Raw genomic sequence first — 21,533 nt, forward strand, 5'->3', positions numbered from 1 at the left:
TGCATAATTGCTAAACAAGTCTTTTTTATACCATTTACTCCAAGATTTACAGGTTGACATTCCATCACCTCATCCAATTTCACCATTGTAAATGGCTTGCTGTATATGACTGGATTTGGACATGGTAACTTTGTTCAAGTGGATCAAATCTAATGGTTTAAAACCTGGGTAATGAAACTTAGCAGGTCCATACTGTGCCAGGAACAAGGCAAACATTAATTCTTCAGTGCCAACAAATTGTACTCTTCCTGAGAATATTTTGTATTCAATCTAACCATCAAACAACAATCTGGACATATTCTACCGCACAATGGATTTAGTTTAAATGACTGAATTCTATTTGGTGTTGACGTTTGCTTTAGTATTAACAGGTGGATAGGTTTTACTTTGATATTCTACTTGTGTGACCATGGTGATTTATTCTGTGTGGAAAGTGCACCTGTACCTTGTTTGACATGGAAACAAGAAAAAAACAAAAAAAACAACGAACTTTACAGTAACTGCACCAAGCTACTTACCTCTCTTATAGACACAGCCTTACCCTTTCAGTACTAACCTCTTTCGTTTTCTGCTCTCTCCCTCTCCTTGAGGTTCATGGATTAAGCTCTGAATTATAGTGAATTGAAAACTGAATGGGAAAAAGAAAAACTCTGGATTCTATAACAACTTAAATGAAATTGTGTTTTGGTGTCAGACAGTCCCTTACACTGGCTTACCTTTAGGGGTTAAACCTTTCACTAACATTTAATCCCAAAGTCTGTGCTCCAGCACCAATCCGCTCTGCTCCCTTGCCCATCCAACTTCTGCAATTCTTATTAACAGAAACATCAGGCAGGGCTTCCACTGAATGGCTTAGAGCAGCCATCTGATGCTCTGAGCCATTTAGGAGCTCCTCATTCATAAAACGTCTTGAAAAAGGTACGTATCTTTTTCCAGCCGTTTTTATGAACAGAGACCTAGTGATTGGTTTAGAGGATCAGCTGACTGTTCAATCAGTGGTGCTCCTACTGAAGCCTTCCGTTAAAAAGAATTGCAAAAAGTGAAAAGATGGCAGGGGGCAGAGCCGAATGGTGCTGGAGCACAGACTTTAGGGTTAAACTGTTTGTGAATGGTTTAGCCCTTAAAAGTAAGCCAGCTCTAGGGACCTCCTGGCTACATTTCGATGAAGTTATGTTGCTGAAACTGTTCCTTTTAGGCAGAAAGTGCTGAATTTGAAGAATTCTTCAACTCTCACTAGTCATTGCTTTGCTATTGCAGCCTAGAAGATTGTATAATTTAGCTTCCCATTCATAACAGTTCACAGTAGGCAGGGTTGTGTAATAAAGTGTTAAATATCAGGAATTGAAAGTCAATTTCAAAGTATAGCCCAATAATTCAGTTAGGCTATTTTGGTCTAAATGTGAAATTCCCATCAATTCATACTTTATCAAATAGGATTTTGTGTGAATAAACTTTAAATCTTTACATTCAGTTTTTGTTATAGCTGCAGAGCACATAGAAGCAAGATTTATTCCTCATTACAAAGTTCTTGTCCATAAATGTGTATGTTTATTTTATATTTGTCAGTATTATTTACTGATTCAATGGCAAAATGACTAAGTTTGTTGACCCACATTAAATGATCATGAGTTACAGAATAGTGGAATGAAGCTATGATTAGTGGCATTCCTCCATACCTTTGCTGCCTGTGAATACATGTCCCGAGGAGTGAAGGGGTTAGTGTGCTATATAAATGTATAGATATATCTGCCTCTCTATAGTAAATACATATTGGTGGTTAGTATGTTACTGATTTATTGGCAATGATTTGGTAATTCAATGACACCTAAAAGGTTTGTTCATGTGTGCATCCTTGGCTAAATACAGAGTCAAACATTGCAGTATCATTGTGATCGGTAGGGCAGACTTTACGAGAGTTAGACCCCCTTACAGTGCAGGCGATTTAGATTTTGTCCCACGACAGGTGAATTTGTAAGATAAGTATTTCTGACTGTGCCTAGGTGACACTTTACAACCTAAACCGTCTGAAATCTATCCCTAAATTCATAATCTAAATCTTGGAACAGATCTGCAGCTCACAAATTATTTCCATATCTAGAAAGATGGACTTACGTATAAGATTGGTGTCTACATAAGGTTTGAAGACACTGAAATGCAATGCAAAATTCAGATATGTATCAATAATAATGGATGCAGAGTTATTTTAGCAATAATAAGATACCTCATACGGAGAATCTTTCAACTTACATTTCTGGTAACGCTTTAAAACTTTAATATCAACAGTCATTTATAAATCAGTGTTTTGATAAGGTGTACAGTTGATTACAATGTGAACCGTAGCACGATGGCCATCACTTTAGTGTCCCTGCCGTTGTTAATTGCACGACTTTGGCAGATCCAGACATCTCTTCACATTAAGACTGTGGTGAAGCATCAGATCGCGTACATATTAATTTTGTATTTAAAACAAATATTGCATCTGTACAAAAATATAGTCTACAGCAATGACAAGAGTTGGCACCTTTTCATGTTAACGATATTCATCATTCCTTTAATGGACTCTGCATTCTGAAGTAATCAAGGAACTAGTATTTGTTTATTTTTTTGGTGTGGCGTTCCAGAAGCTGGGCTTATGACCCGCTTGCGTTGTCTACTCAGGAATCTGAGTTTTCTCTACTTTGGCCGTTTGGTATTTTGTGCAAACCTTATGAAACTGTTGGATGCTGCCTTTAGATTTTGGCATTTAACCGTATAAAGTGGTTGCAATTTTTTTTTCTTTTCTAATTATGTGTGTTTCATTTAGCTTATCGTAAAGATGGGCAAAAAATAATGTTTCACTACAATAATATTTTTTTTTAAAAAGCACATTTGTTAATTTGTTGGAAAAGACTTCTGGATTCACTGAGAAATTAAATTGAAATAAACTACTATTTGGAAATGCCGTGGAGACTCATTTCTGGTGTTGGCTTCAAATTCATATATTTTGTGTATCGAGAACGTTGCGAGAGATGATGGCGTATTGTGAAAAAAAATAACGTTCATAAATTGCTAGAGCAGAGATGGCTAAAAGTGGAGCTGTCATCATGATTTGTAACATTATCTTGGCTTATCCCCTATATTTAACAAATATATGTTTTGTAAGGTCTGAAAAATAAAATTACATATAGAAACCCAGCTCTGTCCTGGGACTGAGTGCCTCAATCTTAGCTTAGAACGTCTGCCCTTTTGTAGAGTGAACAGGCGATCGTTTTTAGTTCCTCCTAGACTATGATCTTATTTACAAATCTTTAATATTCTTTTAAAAGATAACAGGGCATCACATGAAAAAGCTACAGTTGATTTTTAAAATACGATTCAATTTGTAACTTCCTGAACAGTGACAGTGACCCTTCAAACACAGCATCATGGAAAATGTAGTCCACAAACCTCTGAATGTTCATTGAACGTTTCTTGTTTAGGCAATTTACACATTTGTAATCTATAATTGCTGTTAAGCAGGATCGGTCAATGACATAAAAAGTGTTATTACATTAATGCTTGGCTGTTCATTTTGGGCACATTAAAGAAATTGAGGACCATCACTCTCAATGATTAAAACTTTTGCCAAAAAGACTCATATTTTACCATCTTTATCTTATGTTTTAGAGATCTTTTCAGTTGGATTTTTCTCCATTTGTTAGATCAACAGCCGATATTGGGATGCATGATATGTTGAACCTCCGGGTAATTTAAAGCAACATATCCTAGAACTAATATGCAGAGCATTCCCTGCTCAGTGAGGCTCACTCAGCTACAAAACTTCACAGCAATTCAGTGACATCAAATTAGATATTCTACTTCTTCATTTGCGGTCCACGATCATTCCAACATGACTGTGTGGCGTGCACATACTGGTTAGAGGAAGCCAATAGAAGTAAAGCAGATCAAGGCTTTGCAATGAACGAGATATCTTTGGATTTTGCGTAAAGCATTTGATATGGTTCCACAAAGATTTCTGTACAAATTGAAATCGGTAGGTTTAGAACAAAATGCTTGCTTTTGGATTAAAATTTGTTTTAAAGATAGAGTGAAGAGTAGAGTTAATAGAAAAATTTCCAGTTGGACTAAAATAGTAACCAGTAGCTTGGCATTCTGTCCTCATCCACCTCTCTTTAATTTAATTAATGGTGTTAAAATGGGAATCAAAAGTCAGTATATGCAGATGGTGCCAAACTCTAAAATTAATTGTGACGTAGAAATAAAATATAAATAGGTCTTTATATAAATGAAGGGCAGGGCTCCACCTCTAATATGCATTGCATTGGACAGTGGTTTTAATAAAAGGTATTAAAGAAATGCAAAATACAGAGGTGTCTAAAATGAAATAGCTAGAGTAATTTAGAAAAGCTAGTAAAGGCGTGTTTATTTAATGTGATTTTTATAGTATTAAAGACCTAGAAACAAGGACAGTGCAAACAGCTCTCTGGTAACCTGATCATTAAAGGGACACTATGCACTGTAACTGCTTCATCTCATTGAAGTGGCTATAGTGTTCGTAGTCCCCTGGTGCCATCTTTCCATTCAGCTTTATTTCTAATGGTTTCATGCTAAACAAGTTCTCCGCAGCCCATCTGTGGCAGTAATTGGTTGAGAGTATCAGCTGATTGCTTTAAGCCTATCACAGCGCCCATTGCAGGTATGAATTGCTATGGCTAGAAGGAACACAAAATGGAGGGACAGTGCCTGGGGATTTCATGCACTATAACCAATTAAATGGGATGAAATGGCGACACTGCCTACAGTGTCCCTTTAAAAGGAATGTACAAAGAACAAGAGGTCATCTATTCAGAATTGAATAATCCCTGTTATATGTAACATATACTATACATGAACAGCTTGTGGATCAACAGGAATGAGTTAGTGTGTTAGGCTAAACATACCTGGAGTCAATTAATCATCTCCTAGCAAGCAGGAGAAGCACCTGCAGTATGTTAATCCTCTCCTAGCAAGCAAGAGAAGCACCTGGAGTCAAGTAATGCTTTCCTAGCAAGCAGGAGAAACACCTGGAGTAGGTAAATCCTCTCCTAGCAAGCAGGAGAAGCACCTGGAGTCAAGTAATGCTTTCCTAGCAAGCAGGAGAAACACCTGGAGTAGGTAAATCCTCTCCTAGCAAGCAGGAGAAGCACCTGGAGTCAATTAATCTCCTAGCAAGCAAGAGAAGCACTTGGAGTAGGTTAATCCTCTCCTAGCAAGCAGGAGAAGCACCTGGATTAGGTTAATCCTCTCCTAGCAAGCAGGAGAAGCACCTGGATTAGGTTAATCCTCTCCTAGCAAGCAGGAGAAGCACATGGAGTAGGTTAATCCTCTCCTAGCAAGCAGGAGAAGCACCTGGATTAGGTTAATCCTCTCCTAGCAAGCAGGAGAAGCACATGGAGTAGGTTAATCCTCTCCTAGCAAGCAGGAGAAGCACATGGAGTAGGTTAATCGTCTCCTAGCAAGCAGGAGAAGCACATGGAGTAGGTTAATCCTCTCCTAGCAAGCAGGAGAAGCACCTGGATTAGGTTAATCCTCTCCTAGCAAGCAGGAGAAGCACATGGAGTAGGTTAATCCTCTCCTAGCAAGCAGGAGAAGCACATGGATTAGGTTAATCGTCTCCTAGCAAGCAGGAGAAGCACATGGAGTAGGTTAATCCTCTCCTAGCAAGCAGGAGAAGCACCTGGATTAGGTTAATCCTCTCCTAGCAAGCAGGAGAAGCACATGGAGTAGGTTAATCCTCTCCTAGCAAGCAGGAGAAGCACATGGAGTAGGTTAATCCTCTCCTAGCAAGCAGGAGAAGCACATGGAGTAGGTTAATCCTCTCCTAGCAAGCAGGAGAAGCACATGGAGTAGGTTAATCGTCTCCTAGCAAGCAGGAGAAGCACCTGGATTAGGTTAATCCTCTCCTAGCAAGCAGGAGAAGCACATGGAGTAGGTTAATTCTCTCCTAGCAAGCAGGAGAAGCACATGGAGTAGGTTAATCCTCTCCTAGCAAGCAGGAGAAGCACATGGATTAGGTTAATCGTCTCCTAGCAAGCAGGAGAAGCACATGGAGTAGGTTAATCCTCTCCTAGCAAGCAGGAGAAGCACATGGAGTAGGTTAATCCTCTCCTAGCAAGCAGGAGAAGCACATGGAGTAGGTTAATTGTCTCCTAGCAAGCAGGAGAAGCACCTGGATTAGGTTAATCCTCTCCTAGCAAGCAGGAGAAGCACATGGAGTAGGTTAATTCTCTCCTAGCAAGCAGGAGAAGCACATGGAGTAGGTTAATCCTCTCCTAGCAAGCAGGAGAAGCACATGGATTAGGTTAATCGTCTCCTAGCAAGCAGGAGAAGCACATGGAGTAGGTTAATCCTCTCCTAGCAAGCAGGAGAAGCACCTGGATTAGGTTAATCCTCTCCTAGCAAGCAGGAGAAGCACATGGAGTAGGTTAATCCTCTCCTAGCAAGCAGGAGAAGCACATGGAGTAGGTTAATCGTCTCCTAGCAAGCAGGAGAAGCACATGGAGTAGGTTAATCCTCTCCTAGCAAGCAGGAGAAGCACATGGAGTAGGTTAATCCTCTCCTAGCAAGCAGGAGAAGCACATGGAGTAGGTTAATCGTCTCCTAGCAAGCAGGAGAAGCACCTGGATTAGGTTAATCCTCTCCTAGCAAGCAGGAGAAGCACATGGAGTAGGTTAATTCTCTCCTAGCAAGCAGGAGAAGCACATGGAGTAGGTTAATCCTCTCCTAGCAAGCAGGAGAAGCACATGGAGTAGGTTAATCCTCTCCTAGCAAGCAGGAGAAGCACCTGGAGTAGGTTGATCCTCTCCTAGCAAGCAGGAGAAGCACCTGGAGTAGGTTGATCCTCTCCTAGCAAGCAGGAGAATCACCTGGAGTAGGTTGATCATCTCCTAGCAAGCAGGAGAAGCACCTGGAGTAGGTTAATCCTCCCCTAGCAAGCAGGAGAAGCACCCAGAGTAGGTTAATTCTCACCTAGCCAGCAGGAGTAGCACCTGCTGCAGGGTACTCCTCACCTAGAGGGCAGGAGGAGCACCTGAAGCAGGGTACTTCTCGCCTAGCCAGCAGGAGTAGCACCTGGAGTACGGTACCCTCACCTAGCAAGCAGGAGAAACATCTAGAGTAGGGTACTCCTCGCCTGAAAAAATCAATTCAATGTCTCTGTACCATGATGAGAATTGATTGGCAGGTAGGGAGAGATTACTTTTTTTACTGAACATGAAACAATGTGATGTTGTGTGTAACTACATGTTGTTCTGTCAAGAAAGAGTATTTCATAAAGAAAGAGTCTTTGTAAAATACTCCTATTGATTGTGCTGGGCTATCTTTGAAACTCTGACGCAATCACGACGTATAATGAGATACGGTTTGTGCGGGAATCCCGCAATCAAACGGGATCCTTAATACATGGCTGTGCCATACTCATGCACATAACCAAGAGTATGAGAGTGATTTAGGCTTCTGGTTGATGAAGCACCTGGAGATAAAGAGAGATGTTAGCAGAAACATGGCAGCACCCACGAGGGATAATTTCAGGTAAGCATATTTACCTTCAGCTTCTTCCCATGACTGCTGCACACTATGTGGCATGCAAAATAGGCCAAGACTATAAAAGCCAGATAGCCACTTTCAGTAATGTGAGTGTAGCTTGTCAAGGATAAACACACTATTATAAGTTAAAACTGAATCCTGCAAAAACTCATGAGTTTTAGAATTTGTTAGCAGAACAAACATACAGTGTATGCTTTAATAATTAATACAAAGAGCTATATTCATTGTGTATGTATGTGTCTCAATTCCACTTCTTGTTTTAGATTAACTTTGAAGTATCATTGGAAATATTGAACTTTGCAAGAATATTTAGGAGGAAAACTAAAAAAATTCCATACCACTAATAAAATAAAATAAAAAAAACAGTATGCTTGAAAACCTTAATTATAGATGTTTTATTGCAGTAAAACATAGGATGGTGATTATATAAATTTAAATATTTATAGACAAAAAATATATTAGGAGAAAAAGCAGCCTCTGCAAAGTTACACATTGCAGGCATTTTCCTTATAAAAACATCTTGAATGCAAAAAACATCTGTATCAGAGAATATCAGGTCTCACTCACTCACAATGGATTGTGGAAGCAATCACTCGATTAGCCAAAAAATGTATTTCAGCCGACTTAGAATGTTTAGAGGGAAAATGAGGTTAAGTGAAGGCATTTTAAATAATGATATTTATTTCAATAATTATTTAGTTTTTATTGAATCTCATAAGTTCTCCATTACAGTGAAGTTATGCTCAAAAGTAAATTTGATACATTTTCTTAAACTAGTGAAACTGTGTAAAACACTACAAACTACACAGCAGTGCTTGTTTCATTTCTGTGTAGTGGATACCATAGAATATATTGACTGTCCATGTGCCAATATCCTTGGTTTGGTTTTTGTGGTTGAACATGTACTCACTCCTTTGACAGGCAAATATACTTTGCTGATGCAGTTCAGTTGGTAACATACAGTAATTGAAAAATGAAGAAGAAAAATAATTGAGCTACATGTTTTTTTGCAAAATAAAGCTCTTGATAAATATGTAACCCAATATTGCTTTGATTTGTGTAGTGTGGTTTAACTGCATCAAGTAACAGCCTGATATCCTCTGAACTATTTGTTTTGTGAAAGATTAATACTATATACAATGTACGTACATGGCTATGGAAACATATACACTGCATAATGATACACCATTCTGAAAGTATACAACTTGTTGCAAAATAAACCTTCTTTCCGTTTGGGGAATGCGTTGGGTGTATAACATTAAACACAGGATAACTTAAATTGTAAAATACAGAATGTGAAAAAACAGCATGGTTTTATTTTATGATGATCAAATGCAAGAAAACCCCACTTGGGTTCATGATTTAAATTAAAGCCAAACGGACACCACCTTTGAGCGATTACCACATTATATTAATAACATATAAACCAAAATATTCCCAGGTTTCAACACCTGCTTAACAATAATATATAGCAATAAGGGCAAAAATAGTGAAATTCCCTGCATTTCTTAATGCCAGTTTGTAATGATATTTCTATTTTCATTTATCTGAATGGGGTTTTGGTCCCAACAGCCAGTTAGAACTTGCAAGTCACCAATTAGTTAATTAGAAAAAATACTAAGAGAACTAACATTATTATTGGTGCTAGACTCGTGCATTTGAAATACTAAACAGCTCCCTAATTTGTTATCCTTAAATATGGCAAACCCACATTAGGGTACCATATTAGGGAGCTAGCTACTAAACATCTGGAAGATCAAAATTAGGAAAAGCTGGTGAACACATAATTGTATTTGTCTGAATAAAAAAAAACTACATTTATTGTATGAAATGCAGACGAGCCGAATTGCTGAAATTCGGTTCACCCAAACCAAATTTTTACACCAGATGAACCTATTTTTTTTTAAGTGCACAACTCTAATCATCATGGCTTATACTACCAGTTAAAGCACCAATGTATCGTGGTATGAAAAGCTGTAAAACCTAAAGAATATAACATAACTTGGCTCCAACCAATACATGGCAGATTGATTAATTTTCCTTTACAACAGATGGAAAGAGACATTCAATAAAAAAAAAAGTCTTTGAGCACTAATAGATCAGGAAAAAAGGAGATTAACCACAATCCAGGCTTTTGCAAGAAAAGACCAATACAATTCATCTTCAGCTCAATGTGTAGAATTTGGCTGCCATGGTTTTATGATAACATCCCTTCATTTAATTACAATGTCTCTGAATTTGTTGTCGCCAAGTTACATGAGCTGCTCACATCACGTTTAGAAGAAGTAGCATGTGGTGTGCTCCAGCAGGGCCAGGAAGAGGTACATGGTGGAATTTGAGCTTTGGCCAGATGTATCCTTTGAGAATTTACTGTTCAGTAAATCTCGGGGTTTGTATGTCTGCTAATATTGCTGAACACAGTCAAGGGAACGACAGAGAAACTTTAGCCACAAAACTTTTCTCATTTTAACCCTCAGGTCACATAATACATTCACCTGAAAGGATTTCAACTTTTTACCAAAGCCTCTTGTAATGTTGAAAACACTTTCAAAAGTGACTGTGCTGTAAAGTATACTAGCATACTGGGCATTTTTGCTTTAATACTCTTCGCAGACCATGTGCTAGACAATGCTTCTTCCGAGGTTTGCTCTGAAGGATAGAGCTCCCCTTCATTGACTGACCACCCCCACCTCCCATTTATTGCACATTATGAAAGAGCAGAGCGGCAAGACCGACAACAAGCTTTACTGTAATACCAGTGACTGCAGAGATTGACTTTGATTGCCAGAGCGCAGTTTGTTCCAGCTTGGTCTTGGCAGCTGTCATCTAGAGGAAGAGGACCAGAGAATATAACTGTATTCATAGAGCAATAGACGGAATGTTAGGCACTGAAAATCTGCTAAATTGTCCACTCTGAAGCGGGTGTGTGTGTGGCTTTTTCTGCTGCTATCAGCTTGGGCAGCAGTGCTATTCACATCTTTATAATAAATAGAACTGCTGAACTACACATCACACAAACCTATGCAGGGCATGACATTTATCCTTACATCTGTTGTGAACAATGGTTAAGATTGGCTGGAAGGTGTGAACTATTTCCTCCTGGGGACAGCTGAATGATGGTAGATGCTAAACCTGGGGATTTGCGGCAAACATAGAAACTACAAAGGTGAATATATATTTGAATTCATTTTATTTTAAATATTGTAATACCTTATGTACATATTTATGGTATTACTTTGTTTTATGGTAAAGCCTGAGGTTGACAATAGTTCACAAAAGGTGGAACTGTGTCGTTAACTTTTGTACAATCCCAGCAGCCATCACAACTGACGACTGTGGGATTCAGGCTTTATCTATGGAGGATCCTGCAGTCTTCCATAGAACTCAGTGTTGTACTCTCGCTCATGCACAAGAATACAGCACTGATGTGGCTTCTGGCAACTGTATCAGAAGCCAAAGAGGACAGCAGCAGGCAGATGGCAGTGGTCACCAGCCGGAGGTAAGTAAAACTCACATCCCCTACACCACGCGGCCACTGATTTAACATCAGATCTGTCAGTTTTACCTTTCCTTGTGAAATCTGCAAAGACCGCTGAAAATGACAGATCCGCTTTAAGTGATATGTTATGCCTTCATACAAGATCTATTTTGCCCTCTAGTGTCTCTGACAATTCGCTTAGAGTTGAGTCACTCACCTGGTGGTTCTGTGGGGCAAGGCAGCAAATCACACGTTTGTTTAGCCACAGGCTTCACTAATGGATCACAGCCACGTACAATATCCGTTCCTTGATAGCACTTGACATCTCGCATCCGGACTCCCACTCCACATGTTTTGCTGCACTGTAACGACAGATTGGTTACTATCTGCCATCTGGTTAAGCTTATGATAGCTTCCTTGACTAAATTTAATTTAAAGGGCTCCTTAAAATAAATTGTTTAGAGAATGTTTAATTGAGTTGGATGTCCATGGCATAGTATACCATGGCCCTTTTGGCCCTCGAATCACCAAACACCACACATTATAAACCTCTTTTAAAGCATCTATAATTTTACTCTAAAATAAGACACATGCCTTGCTGGTGGAGCAGATTTGCATTACAAAGTATTTAAAACTGAAACAAATACAAAGTATAAACCATAGATAAATGGGGTTAGTTAATTCAGTTTAAAAAGAGGCCACTGTCCAGATCAAGGGTGGCCAAAAGGCAGATACCCAGCTAAACAGCCATGTTGCTTTGCCAGCCTCTTTCTGATCCATGATATGGTCTCTAAGCAAGATGTGCATATATGTAGAAGCTGCATCTGGCAGCAATAACCCAAAACTTTTAGTCATGAGACAAGTAGTGTGCATGATCATTACCTCTGACCAGGGTGTGGTGTACCACTTGAAACACGGTCTTTCGAAGCAGGTGCTCTCCTCACTGGGCTTCTTGGAAGCATCACAGTCAGAGGTAGTGCGGGTTTTGACTTTGCCATTAGCCACCTCCATGCACAGAACGACTCGCTGCTTTGCTCCCCGGCCACAGGTCGTGTTACACTGGAAGTAATGTGAGGAGGAATATATAAACAAAGTAAGAGAGCCCAGAACCTTTAAAGAGTTGGCTATCCACTGTCCCAGACAGCCTACCAATTATGTAATCTTCAGAATGTCAGGGTATTTATATTGGCAGACATTTTGTGCTATGATAGAAATTAAAGTGTATATTGCCTAAATCATTCTGAACAGAGCAGACTCCATTTTGTTATCTTCAAGCTAACAAAAGACACAAGATTTCTATCCTTTCTGTAAAACTAACCACTTTGCCAGAAGCTAAGGAATGCTTAGTATATACAAACCTGTTGATAAGAAATGAGAACGGGGGATGGACAGACTGTCTAAATGCTAATGGAATATAATCAATTCTAAACCCAGACATTTGTGACAGAGAAGATTAAATAATTTAATTTTACTTTCGATATTGTATAACATCCCATTGTAAGTTTAGGGGGCATACTTAGTTATAAATGTCATATTAGAAATTATAGCAGAATTTGCCAGACACATAGTCTGAAGAAAGCCCAAAGAAACTCTTGAACTGACAGAAAACTTAAGTTATAGACAACTATAAAGATAAGGTAAATGACGTCAAAATAGCCACCAGGAAAAGTTAACTCTTTCCTGGATAGGAATGTTTAGTGGGACGAGACTGCCCTCTATAGACCAAATACTTAAATTGCTATCTGGAAGTAACCACACCTCCAGTTTTTTATTGGTCTATCACCTAGTGACGAACAGAGAATTTTTCCCTTTAAAAGTTAAGACAAAGGGAAGAGAGAGGTATGCAAAGGAAGCAAAGAAGCAAGAGGTGAGCAGTCGGGGCAATGCAGACAGATATCCACTCCAGGGCACTCAGAATTTCTTACACACCAATCACACATCCATTCAGTTCCTGAGACTACCTACTCAACAGATGAGAATGTCTACTCAACTGGTAATTATACTGGTTTCATTTAATTAAAATTTTCTATAGCATGATATATGACTGGATAAATCACGATCAGATTTCGATATTTAGAAATCTTAGTTAATAAAGAATATATAATTAAGCATTCTATTCTGCAGATGGAAAGTAATAATTATATATATTAATGTGAAATATCACATGTTAGCATATCGTGATATTTATCCAGGTGTATTGATTTGCTCTAAAATAAGATAAAATATCTGTTTAGGCAAGTTAAAATTCTGCTTACAGAACATGGTAGATTACTCTTATTGGATGGTTCCAGGAAATGACTAATGAGCTGGTATAAATGTTATTTTATTTAAAATCACATGAGAATAGGTCTTAATTACCTAGGAGGTCTAACCAGCATTGAAAGGGTTATTCTAACTGTCAGCTAAAGTTTTATGGCCTTAAGCTGCAAGCTCTGTGTGTGTAAGTTTCACTTTTGTTTCTCTGTGAAGTACAGTCATAAATCTTGTTTGACAATTGGCTGTGTTAGCCATTGGGAGATGTTTTTACATTACCATATTGTATTGCATACTATGTTATACTGAATATTCATTGATTATTATCACGCATGTTACATATTATTATTATTTAAATTGTCACAATAAATTGTATCTAATTTTATAACAAATTGTGATTTATATTTATATGGAATACATTTCACTTACACGATAACAATCTTTGGGATCTGAGAATTTAAATAGTGGGCAATTCTCAACTGTTTACTATTATTATCCCATAAATATCCCCACAAGAACAAGCCTTGTACTTATCCCAATCAATCTGAAATATCTATGTTTAGTAATGTGTATCTATTGAATTGACCTACAAACCTTTCAGGATTGTAAATTGCCTTTACTGGGAAATTCTTCCCAATATCTACTACATCTTCTATCTCACTGATTCAATTTGAAAAGCTTGCACATTACATTTATTCCAGGTATCGACTCCCCTTTCTACATGACAGTTAGCCTAGACTAACATGTAAGTGTGTTAAATAGCCACCACTAAATGTGGCCATAAATGTGTCCATAAATGAAGGTCAACAAGTAAAGTATTAGATATTTAACTTGACTACATCTCTCTATCTAGGATTAAAATGTTAATACAACATATTATTAAGTAGACCTATCACCAATAAATGGATCTATTCATTTTGCATTGAACCAGCCACATACATAGCAAATGTTTAGATAAAAATTATTGTGGAATTTGAATTATTTTTATGGATTAGTACGAAGGCCCATTATATACAAGACTTAAACTGTAATGCAATTCTCACTCACTTAGTACAAATCCAATTTAAGTTATTCAGCCATTTACTCAATGCAAAAAGCCCATTCAATTAATGCAGCTGTCTACTCTTGTCCCTTGAATTTATACAACCACCTATTCTCTGTATGCCCCACTCACTTTATGCAATCGTCACTCACTGCCATAGTGCTATCACTTTGCTGGTAACCGATATCTGCTTGAAAGATCAGTTAGAACTCTAAGTTGATACATATATTTTCTGACAGCATTTATTGTTTTTAATGGTCAGCTATGATATTTTACATGTGCCTTTTAACATACTTCTTACCCTTTCCCAGTCCTGGCTAACCCAGTGTGGGGGGCAGTTTTTATCTCCGCAGGGATGGATGGCCAGAGGTTTGGTGTCTAAATTGCACTGAGATTCAGGGACGACTCTTCCGTCACTCGTCTTGCAGTAGACATGCCTGATCATCTTCCCCTGACCACAGCTTCCACTGCACTGAAACCACAAGACAAATGAGTTATGAACAGAAGCTTAACATGGCTGAACAAATTCCCTTGTTTAACCTGTGCCAAATTCTGTACTTTTGTGTGCAAACCAGTTCTTTTCTGGAAGCCCAGCTATAGATAATTGGAAAGTGCCTATGACTAATCCCTACCCCTGGGCATTCCTGCCATGACTCCACTCCAAGCACAGTCTAGCCACCAGAACGACACAAACATGCACCTCTTCCAAATCTATTTTTTGCCTCCATTGGTAATCATCAATTACAACTATAAATAGACTATCTCCTAGGAAACAGTTGCCTGGTAACATTCATTAAAAACCAACAGCAGAGGACCAGAAGTTGCATTGCTCTTGGAAGCTAATTGGATTACTTGCAGATTGTGAAATCTTTTTAATGGACCGACATCATGTTCCCAGAAGGGAGCTACTCTCCAAACCAGACCTGTGTTGTCTGCAAATAATGAATTCTCTACTGGGAACCATTATCTTCAGATACTCTTGAAAATAATCAGAGTGGTGTCTTTTCCAAGCTCCTGTATTCCTGACCTGATATTACACTGTTTGTTTGCATTATGCAGACTGTTGTAGGTCGTAATTGCAAATGAAGGAACGAAGGGGCTTATTTACTAAAAGACAAGGTGCCCAACACAGGTCAAAAAAAATTAGATTGAAATAATTACCAATGTAGTTTTGTGTTACAGTTTAATCACTGAATCCCTTTCTAAATAACTGGAGTTAAACATTGCTCTGTGGAACACGCTATGTGAAATTTGTAGCAGGACAAAAATTAATATTTTACAATGAATTTAAATTTACACCAAGGCTCTCAAGTTTTGGCCTTCCATTAATTGTTGGAGCACAATTGCCAGCTAAAGGATATCAGAAGTTGCACCTCTCACAACCCAAACGCTTGTGAACTACATTTTCATGATGCTCAGACAAACTTGTTATTGTGTTTTTCTTAAAATATATTATGTTGTATGTCATAAGTAAGAAAGTTAGTTTTATTCTACAAATGCAAATGCTATTTATATACATTAAACATCAGCTTGACAACAATAATCTCAATAACCTCAAAAATCACTTTGAATTCCAGATAATATACACTTTAGTGAGGTTTCCTATGGGGTTTATTCAATAGACACTGAATTGTGGTAAAATAGTCAAGCTATGACTATAGCAGAGTTGAAGAATATTTCCAAGTCACCTATTTTGGCCTTAATTCTGCACTTCAGATTTAAATACACTACTGTCCAATGAAATGCTTCTTAGCGTCTGTTGTTAAAGGGACACTATAGTCACCTGAACAACTTTAGCTTAATGAAGCAGTTTTGGTGTATAGCACATGCCCCTGCAGCCTCACTGCTCAATCCTCTGCCATTTCAGAGTTAAATCCCTTTGTTTATGAACCCCAGTCACACCTCCCTCCATGTGACTTGCACAGCCTTCCATAAACACTTCCTGTAAAGAGAGACTTATTTAGGCTTTCTTTATTGCAAGTTCTGTTTAATTAAGATTTTCTTATCTCCTGCTATGTTAATAGCTTGCTAGACCCTGCAAGAGCCTCCTGTATGTGATTAAAGTTCAATTTAGAGATTGAGATACAATTATTTATGGTAAATTACATCTGTTTAAAAGTGAAACCAGTATTTTTTTTGTTTTTATGCAGGCTCTGTCAATCATAGCCAGGGGAGGTGTGGCTAGGGCTGCATAAACAGAAACAAAGTGATTTAACTCCTAAATGACAGTGAAATTGAGCAGTGAAATTGCAGGGGAATGATCTATACACTAAAACTGCTTTATTTAGCTAAAGTAATTTAGGTGACTATAGTGTTCCTTTAATTGTTTTCATCCACATTCACTTATCTATCACTATAAAAATATTGCAATATTCTGTATAGACTTCATTAAATAGTCTTTAATAATCTAGCTATGGCATGTTCTGCTACACCAGTAAAAAAAAAAATTCAAATGTAAAGATTTTATACATATTTACTTGACATAACCTAAAAGTAGTCAAAACAGCTTGTGTAATTAGTGATTAATGAATAATTTACTATTTTATATTCACATGTAACTCGCTACTTTCTGAAATCAAACTGGTAGCCACTGGCGTACATACCGGGGTCGCGGCTGCGACCGGGCCCGGCCCACCAGGGGGCCCGGCTGCCCTGTGACCCAGTATGAATGCCCCCGAGGCTGGCCCTGGAGTCACCGGGCGGGCTGGCTGGCGTGCGTGCGAGGGAGCACTCTCCCCTGAGTGCTCCCTCGCTCCCTATGACGTCATATTCCGGCTCCGGCATCAGTAAGCGGCGCGCGAGGGAGTTGAACAGGAGGATCTCAGTGCTCCCTCGTACGCCCGCAGGACCGGCCGCCCAGCAACACCACTGGGTGGCCGGTAGGGAGGCTGGGGGATCACTATTTAAAAAAACATGTGTATGTGTATGTGTGTTAGTGTTAGAGTGTGTGTGTAAGAGTTAGTTTTTGTGTAGTGTGTATGTTACTGTGTGTGTGTCTGCTAGTGAGTGTGTTAGTTTTTGTGTGTTAGTTTGTGTGTGTCTGTTATTGAGTGTGTGTTAGTTTGTGTGTCAGTGAGTGTGTGTGTCAGTGAGTGTGTTACTGTGTGTGTCTGTTACTGAGTTTATTAGTTTGTGTGTGCCTGTTAGTGAGACTGTTTGATGTCTGTTAGTGAGTGTGTGTGTGTCACTGAGTGTGTTTGTCAGTGAGAGTGTATGTTTTGTAAGTGAGTGTGTATGTGTGTGTGTCTGTCTGTCAGTGAGTGTGTATGTATGTATGTATGTCGCTGAGTTTGTCTCTGCCAGTAAATGTGTGTGTCTGTTAGCTAGTGTGTATGCGTCTGTTCGTGAGAGTGTGTGTGTGTTTAAAACCCCTTCAGCACTTACCTTTCTCCAGCACCGGACTCCCTTGGCGCTGGGGATCCCTCTGCCCCGATCAGCCTCTCAGCTCCAAATGCGCATGCATGGCATGACCCGCGCACGCATTCAAACCGCCCATAGGAAAGCATTACTCAATGCTTTCCTATGGACGTCCAGCATCTTCTCACTGTGATTTTCGCACCGGGGCCCCATGGGTCGTGTGTACGCCACTGCTGGTAGCCAAAATGGATGTGCCTGTCTCCACTTGCCCTCAAATGCTCAAACCTTTGTACAGCATTGCGTACCACATGCACACATTGTGGGACGTCCTAATTCAATTTAGGGGAGGGTACAGATGTATGCACTGTGTGGTTATCATATTTTGGACTAGAAATTTAACCTCAATGGCAAAACATAAAAGGGGCACTATAGTCACCAAAACAACTGAAGCTTAATGAAGCAGTTTTGGTGTATAGATCACGCCCCTGCAATCTCACTGCTCCATTCTCTGTAATTTAGGAGTTACATCACTTTGTTTATACATAGTTACATAGTTACATAGTTAGATAGCTGAAAAGAGACTTGCGTCCATCAAGTTCAGCCTTCCTCACACCTGTTTTTTGCTGTTGATCCAATGCAGCCATAGTCACACCTCCCTGAATGTGACTTACACAGCTTTCCTTAATACTTCCTTTAAAGAGACATCTAATAGTTACACTTCCTTTATTGCAAATTCTGTTTAATTTATAATTTATTATCTCCTGCTCTGTTAATAGCTTGCTGGATCCTGCAGGGGTCTCCTGTGTGTAATTAATGTTCAATTTACAGAGCAGGAGATAAACACTTTTAAAGTCAGTTACATCTGATTGAAAATTAAAACTTTTTTTTTTCATGGAGGCAGTGCCAATCACAGCCAGAGGATGTGTGGCTAGGGCTGCATAAACAGAAACAACAGTGATCTAACTCCCAAATGGCAGTGGACTGAGTAGTGAAACTACAAGGGCATGATTTATACACATAACTGCTTCAATAAACTAAAGTTGTTTTTGTGACTATAGTGTCCTTTTAAGGTAATGGATGAAATCTAAATGTATCTATGTATTGCACATTGTATAGATCACATTCTATTATCTATAAGGAGTTGACAGGCAAAAATGAATATACAAATTATATTCTAATTATTATATGTTAGAAGTAGTTTGGCATGGCCTGTGTTTCCTAAATCCACACTAATTAATTATAACATTAGATTGAACAGTAAAATTGTCTTCTCACCGGTCCCCAGTCTGAAGCGGTCCATTGCCGGTCACAAGGTGTTCCTGTACAGTTTTTCTCTGTAGGAGGCTTGGTGTTTGGGTCACATAACTTTTCATCCTCTGAACAGCGCACGTCCCTTGTCACTGTACTACGCTCGCCACACTTTGCTGTACACTAGGACAGAAGATATGTTTTATTTACCAAAACACGCTTTAAAGAAATGACCACGATAAAAATTAGTTAGGCTTATATTTCACGAAACTAATTTGCCTTTGATCATGGGTAGCTTATTGATTGTCATGGTTAAGGCAATCCTCCAGTATTTCACAGATACATTTTCCATTTATTTAATGCAAAGAAATTAGACCCCACCATATCCTCTCTGGAAATAACACCATTGAATAAACCATGTTAAACTTATTTTCATCAGATGCTTCATTTTTGTTTATACATATCATAATCCAGTTCAGACAAGACAAAGCAAGGACGGACATTGCAAATGAAAAAAGAAAAATAGAAACAGTTTAATTTCTCCTCTTCTCTGTATGCTCTCTCTGTGCTGACTGCTAAATGCAAAGGACAGAGCTTATAAAAATGATTGACAAGGAGCTAAGATAGAGGCATCCACTAGTACTACAGAATAAAGAAGTGTGGATTTCAACATTTCATTTCATCTACTTTTTCCACACCTTTGAAATAAAGTAAAATGTAGTGACAGTTCCCCTTTAATACAAAGATATTAAAGGACCACTATAGGCACCCAGACCACTTCATCTTAATGAGGTGGTCTGGGTGCCAGGTCTAGCTAGGTTTAACCCTTTTTGCTGTAAACATAGCAGTTTCAGAGAAACTGCTATGTTTACATATGGGTTAATCCAGCCTCTAGTGGCTGTCTCATTGACAGCCGCTAGAGGCGCTTCCGCGCTTCTCACTTTGATTTTCACAATGAGAAGACGCCAGCGTCAATAGGAAAGCATTGAAAATGCTTTCCTATGGACTGGCTAATGCGCGCGCAGCTCTTGCCGCGCATGCGCATTCATCCAGGGACGTCAGAAGAGGGAGGAGAGTCCCAGCGCCGAGGGAGCCTGGCGCCGGAAAAAAGGTAAGGGATTAACCACTTCCTCCCCCTTCAGCGCCATGGGAGTGGGACCCTGAGGGTGGGGGTACCCCCAGGGCACTATAGTGCCAGGAAAACGAGTACTATAGTGGCCCTTTAACACTTAATCATCCACATTACTGTACATTGTGTACAGGTTCTTTTTTTTTTTTTTATTCTTTATTTTCAGTGCAATAACAGTGGTACGGACACATTTGGATATGCCACAACAGCATATGTATGAGACATAACAGTGACCATGTCAATATAGTGACTTGGCTAAAACAAACATTGCACAGTTTTTTTTTATATATGATGGGCTGGGCAGTTAGAACGAGTTTGCCATTGTTAATAATGGTGAATTTTAGGGCTACAAATAACGATGCTTTGGTTCAACACATTGATGGTGGTGTGGTAACGGTACAGGGTTTTGCGCTTGTAAGTCACCTGTCCCGTTAAGTGACGTTGGTAACAATGGGAACCTGGGTCACAATAAAGCATGCCTGTCAGCAGGTATATAGGAGTATTCTGTTTTGTGTCAGAAGACCCCTATATCAGTGCTGCAGTGATGCATTTGAAAATTAAAAGAAAAAGGGAAAAAGCATAACATATGTTACCCTATTACATTTGTCTTGCAAACATACACCGCTCTGTTGCAGTAACACCTTTTGTAACCCAGAGGTGTAGAGCTGATTTCGGGGTGTTTTTCTGGTTAGCTATCGGGGAGTCGTCTATGTGAGGATGGAGTGTAAGTCGGAGCATGGGTGTCTTTGTAGTTGCAGGGCTCTGCCGTTGTGGCTGTTTAATGAGGCTATGTGTCCATTATAAGCTAGATCCGTGGTGTTGAGCGTAATAATCCATTGTTGACTATGCCCTTTGACCCTGGGGCACTAGGCGGGGAGGGGGTTAAGTAATTGGAGCGCGGAACAATTGCCATAATGACTCGGTTTATTTTAACCTATCCCAACAGGAGAGGCTTTAAACTAGAATAAACAGAATGTGGGTGACTATGCATAATAAAAACAAAAACATTGTGGGCTGTGTTTTGCTTGCTTGGATTCAGGTTGCAGGGCTTCATCCCTCTCTAGGTGCGAAAGTGTCCTCGATGTTTCTTGAGTGTGTGCTAGATAGTCCCTGTGTGGGCAACCCCTGTGAAGCGAGGCCCAACGCTGTCAGTAAGACAGGGCTGTCCGCTGGGTCTGAAGCCTTGTATGTTTTCCCCTCTTTGATGACCAACAGCGATCTGGGAGTCGACCATCGGTATGTTAGTCCTGCGGTTTGGAGGAGTTTGGTGACGGGCTGCATTCCCTTTAGCCATAACAGTGTGGATCTACTTAAGTCCTGAAAGAAAGAGATGTGGCTGCATTCAAACTTGTACAGTATTTTTCCTTTAAGGGTGGCTAGCAGGCGAATTTTGTCGGTTAACGTATGGCACCATAGGATGATGTTGCGTGGCGCTGTGCCTACCACAGCCACTACTGTGGCTT

At 39.3% G+C, this 21,533-nt stretch overlaps 1 protein-coding gene across 3 annotated transcripts in view; it reads right to left on the bottom strand.

The window, feature by feature from the left end:
* Positions 1-9,649: 9,649 nt before the first annotated feature.
* The window catches only part of ADAMTSL2 (ADAMTS like 2), a 77,843-nt gene continuing 65,959 nt past the window's right edge, over positions 9,650-21,533 (bottom strand). For all 3 annotated transcript variants that reach the window (XM_063432919.1, XM_063432918.1, XM_063432920.1), the window contains 5 exons: positions 18,969-19,124; positions 14,638-14,808; positions 11,924-12,100; positions 11,259-11,403; positions 9,650-10,389 (listed from right to left, as the gene is read on the bottom strand). In XM_063432919.1, the coding sequence (XP_063288989.1) occupies positions 10,271-10,389; positions 11,259-11,403; positions 11,924-12,100; positions 14,638-14,808; positions 18,969-19,124 (768 nt within the window). In that variant the 3' untranslated portion in view covers positions 9,650-10,270. The remainder of the gene's footprint in view (positions 10,390-11,258; positions 11,404-11,923; positions 12,101-14,637; positions 14,809-18,968; positions 19,125-21,533) is intronic.

The sequence above is a fragment of the Pelobates fuscus genome, chromosome 9, assembly GCF_036172605.1.
Source record: "Pelobates fuscus isolate aPelFus1 chromosome 9, aPelFus1.pri, whole genome shotgun sequence".
Taxonomy (NCBI): Eukaryota; Metazoa; Chordata; class Amphibia; order Anura; family Pelobatidae; genus Pelobates; species Pelobates fuscus.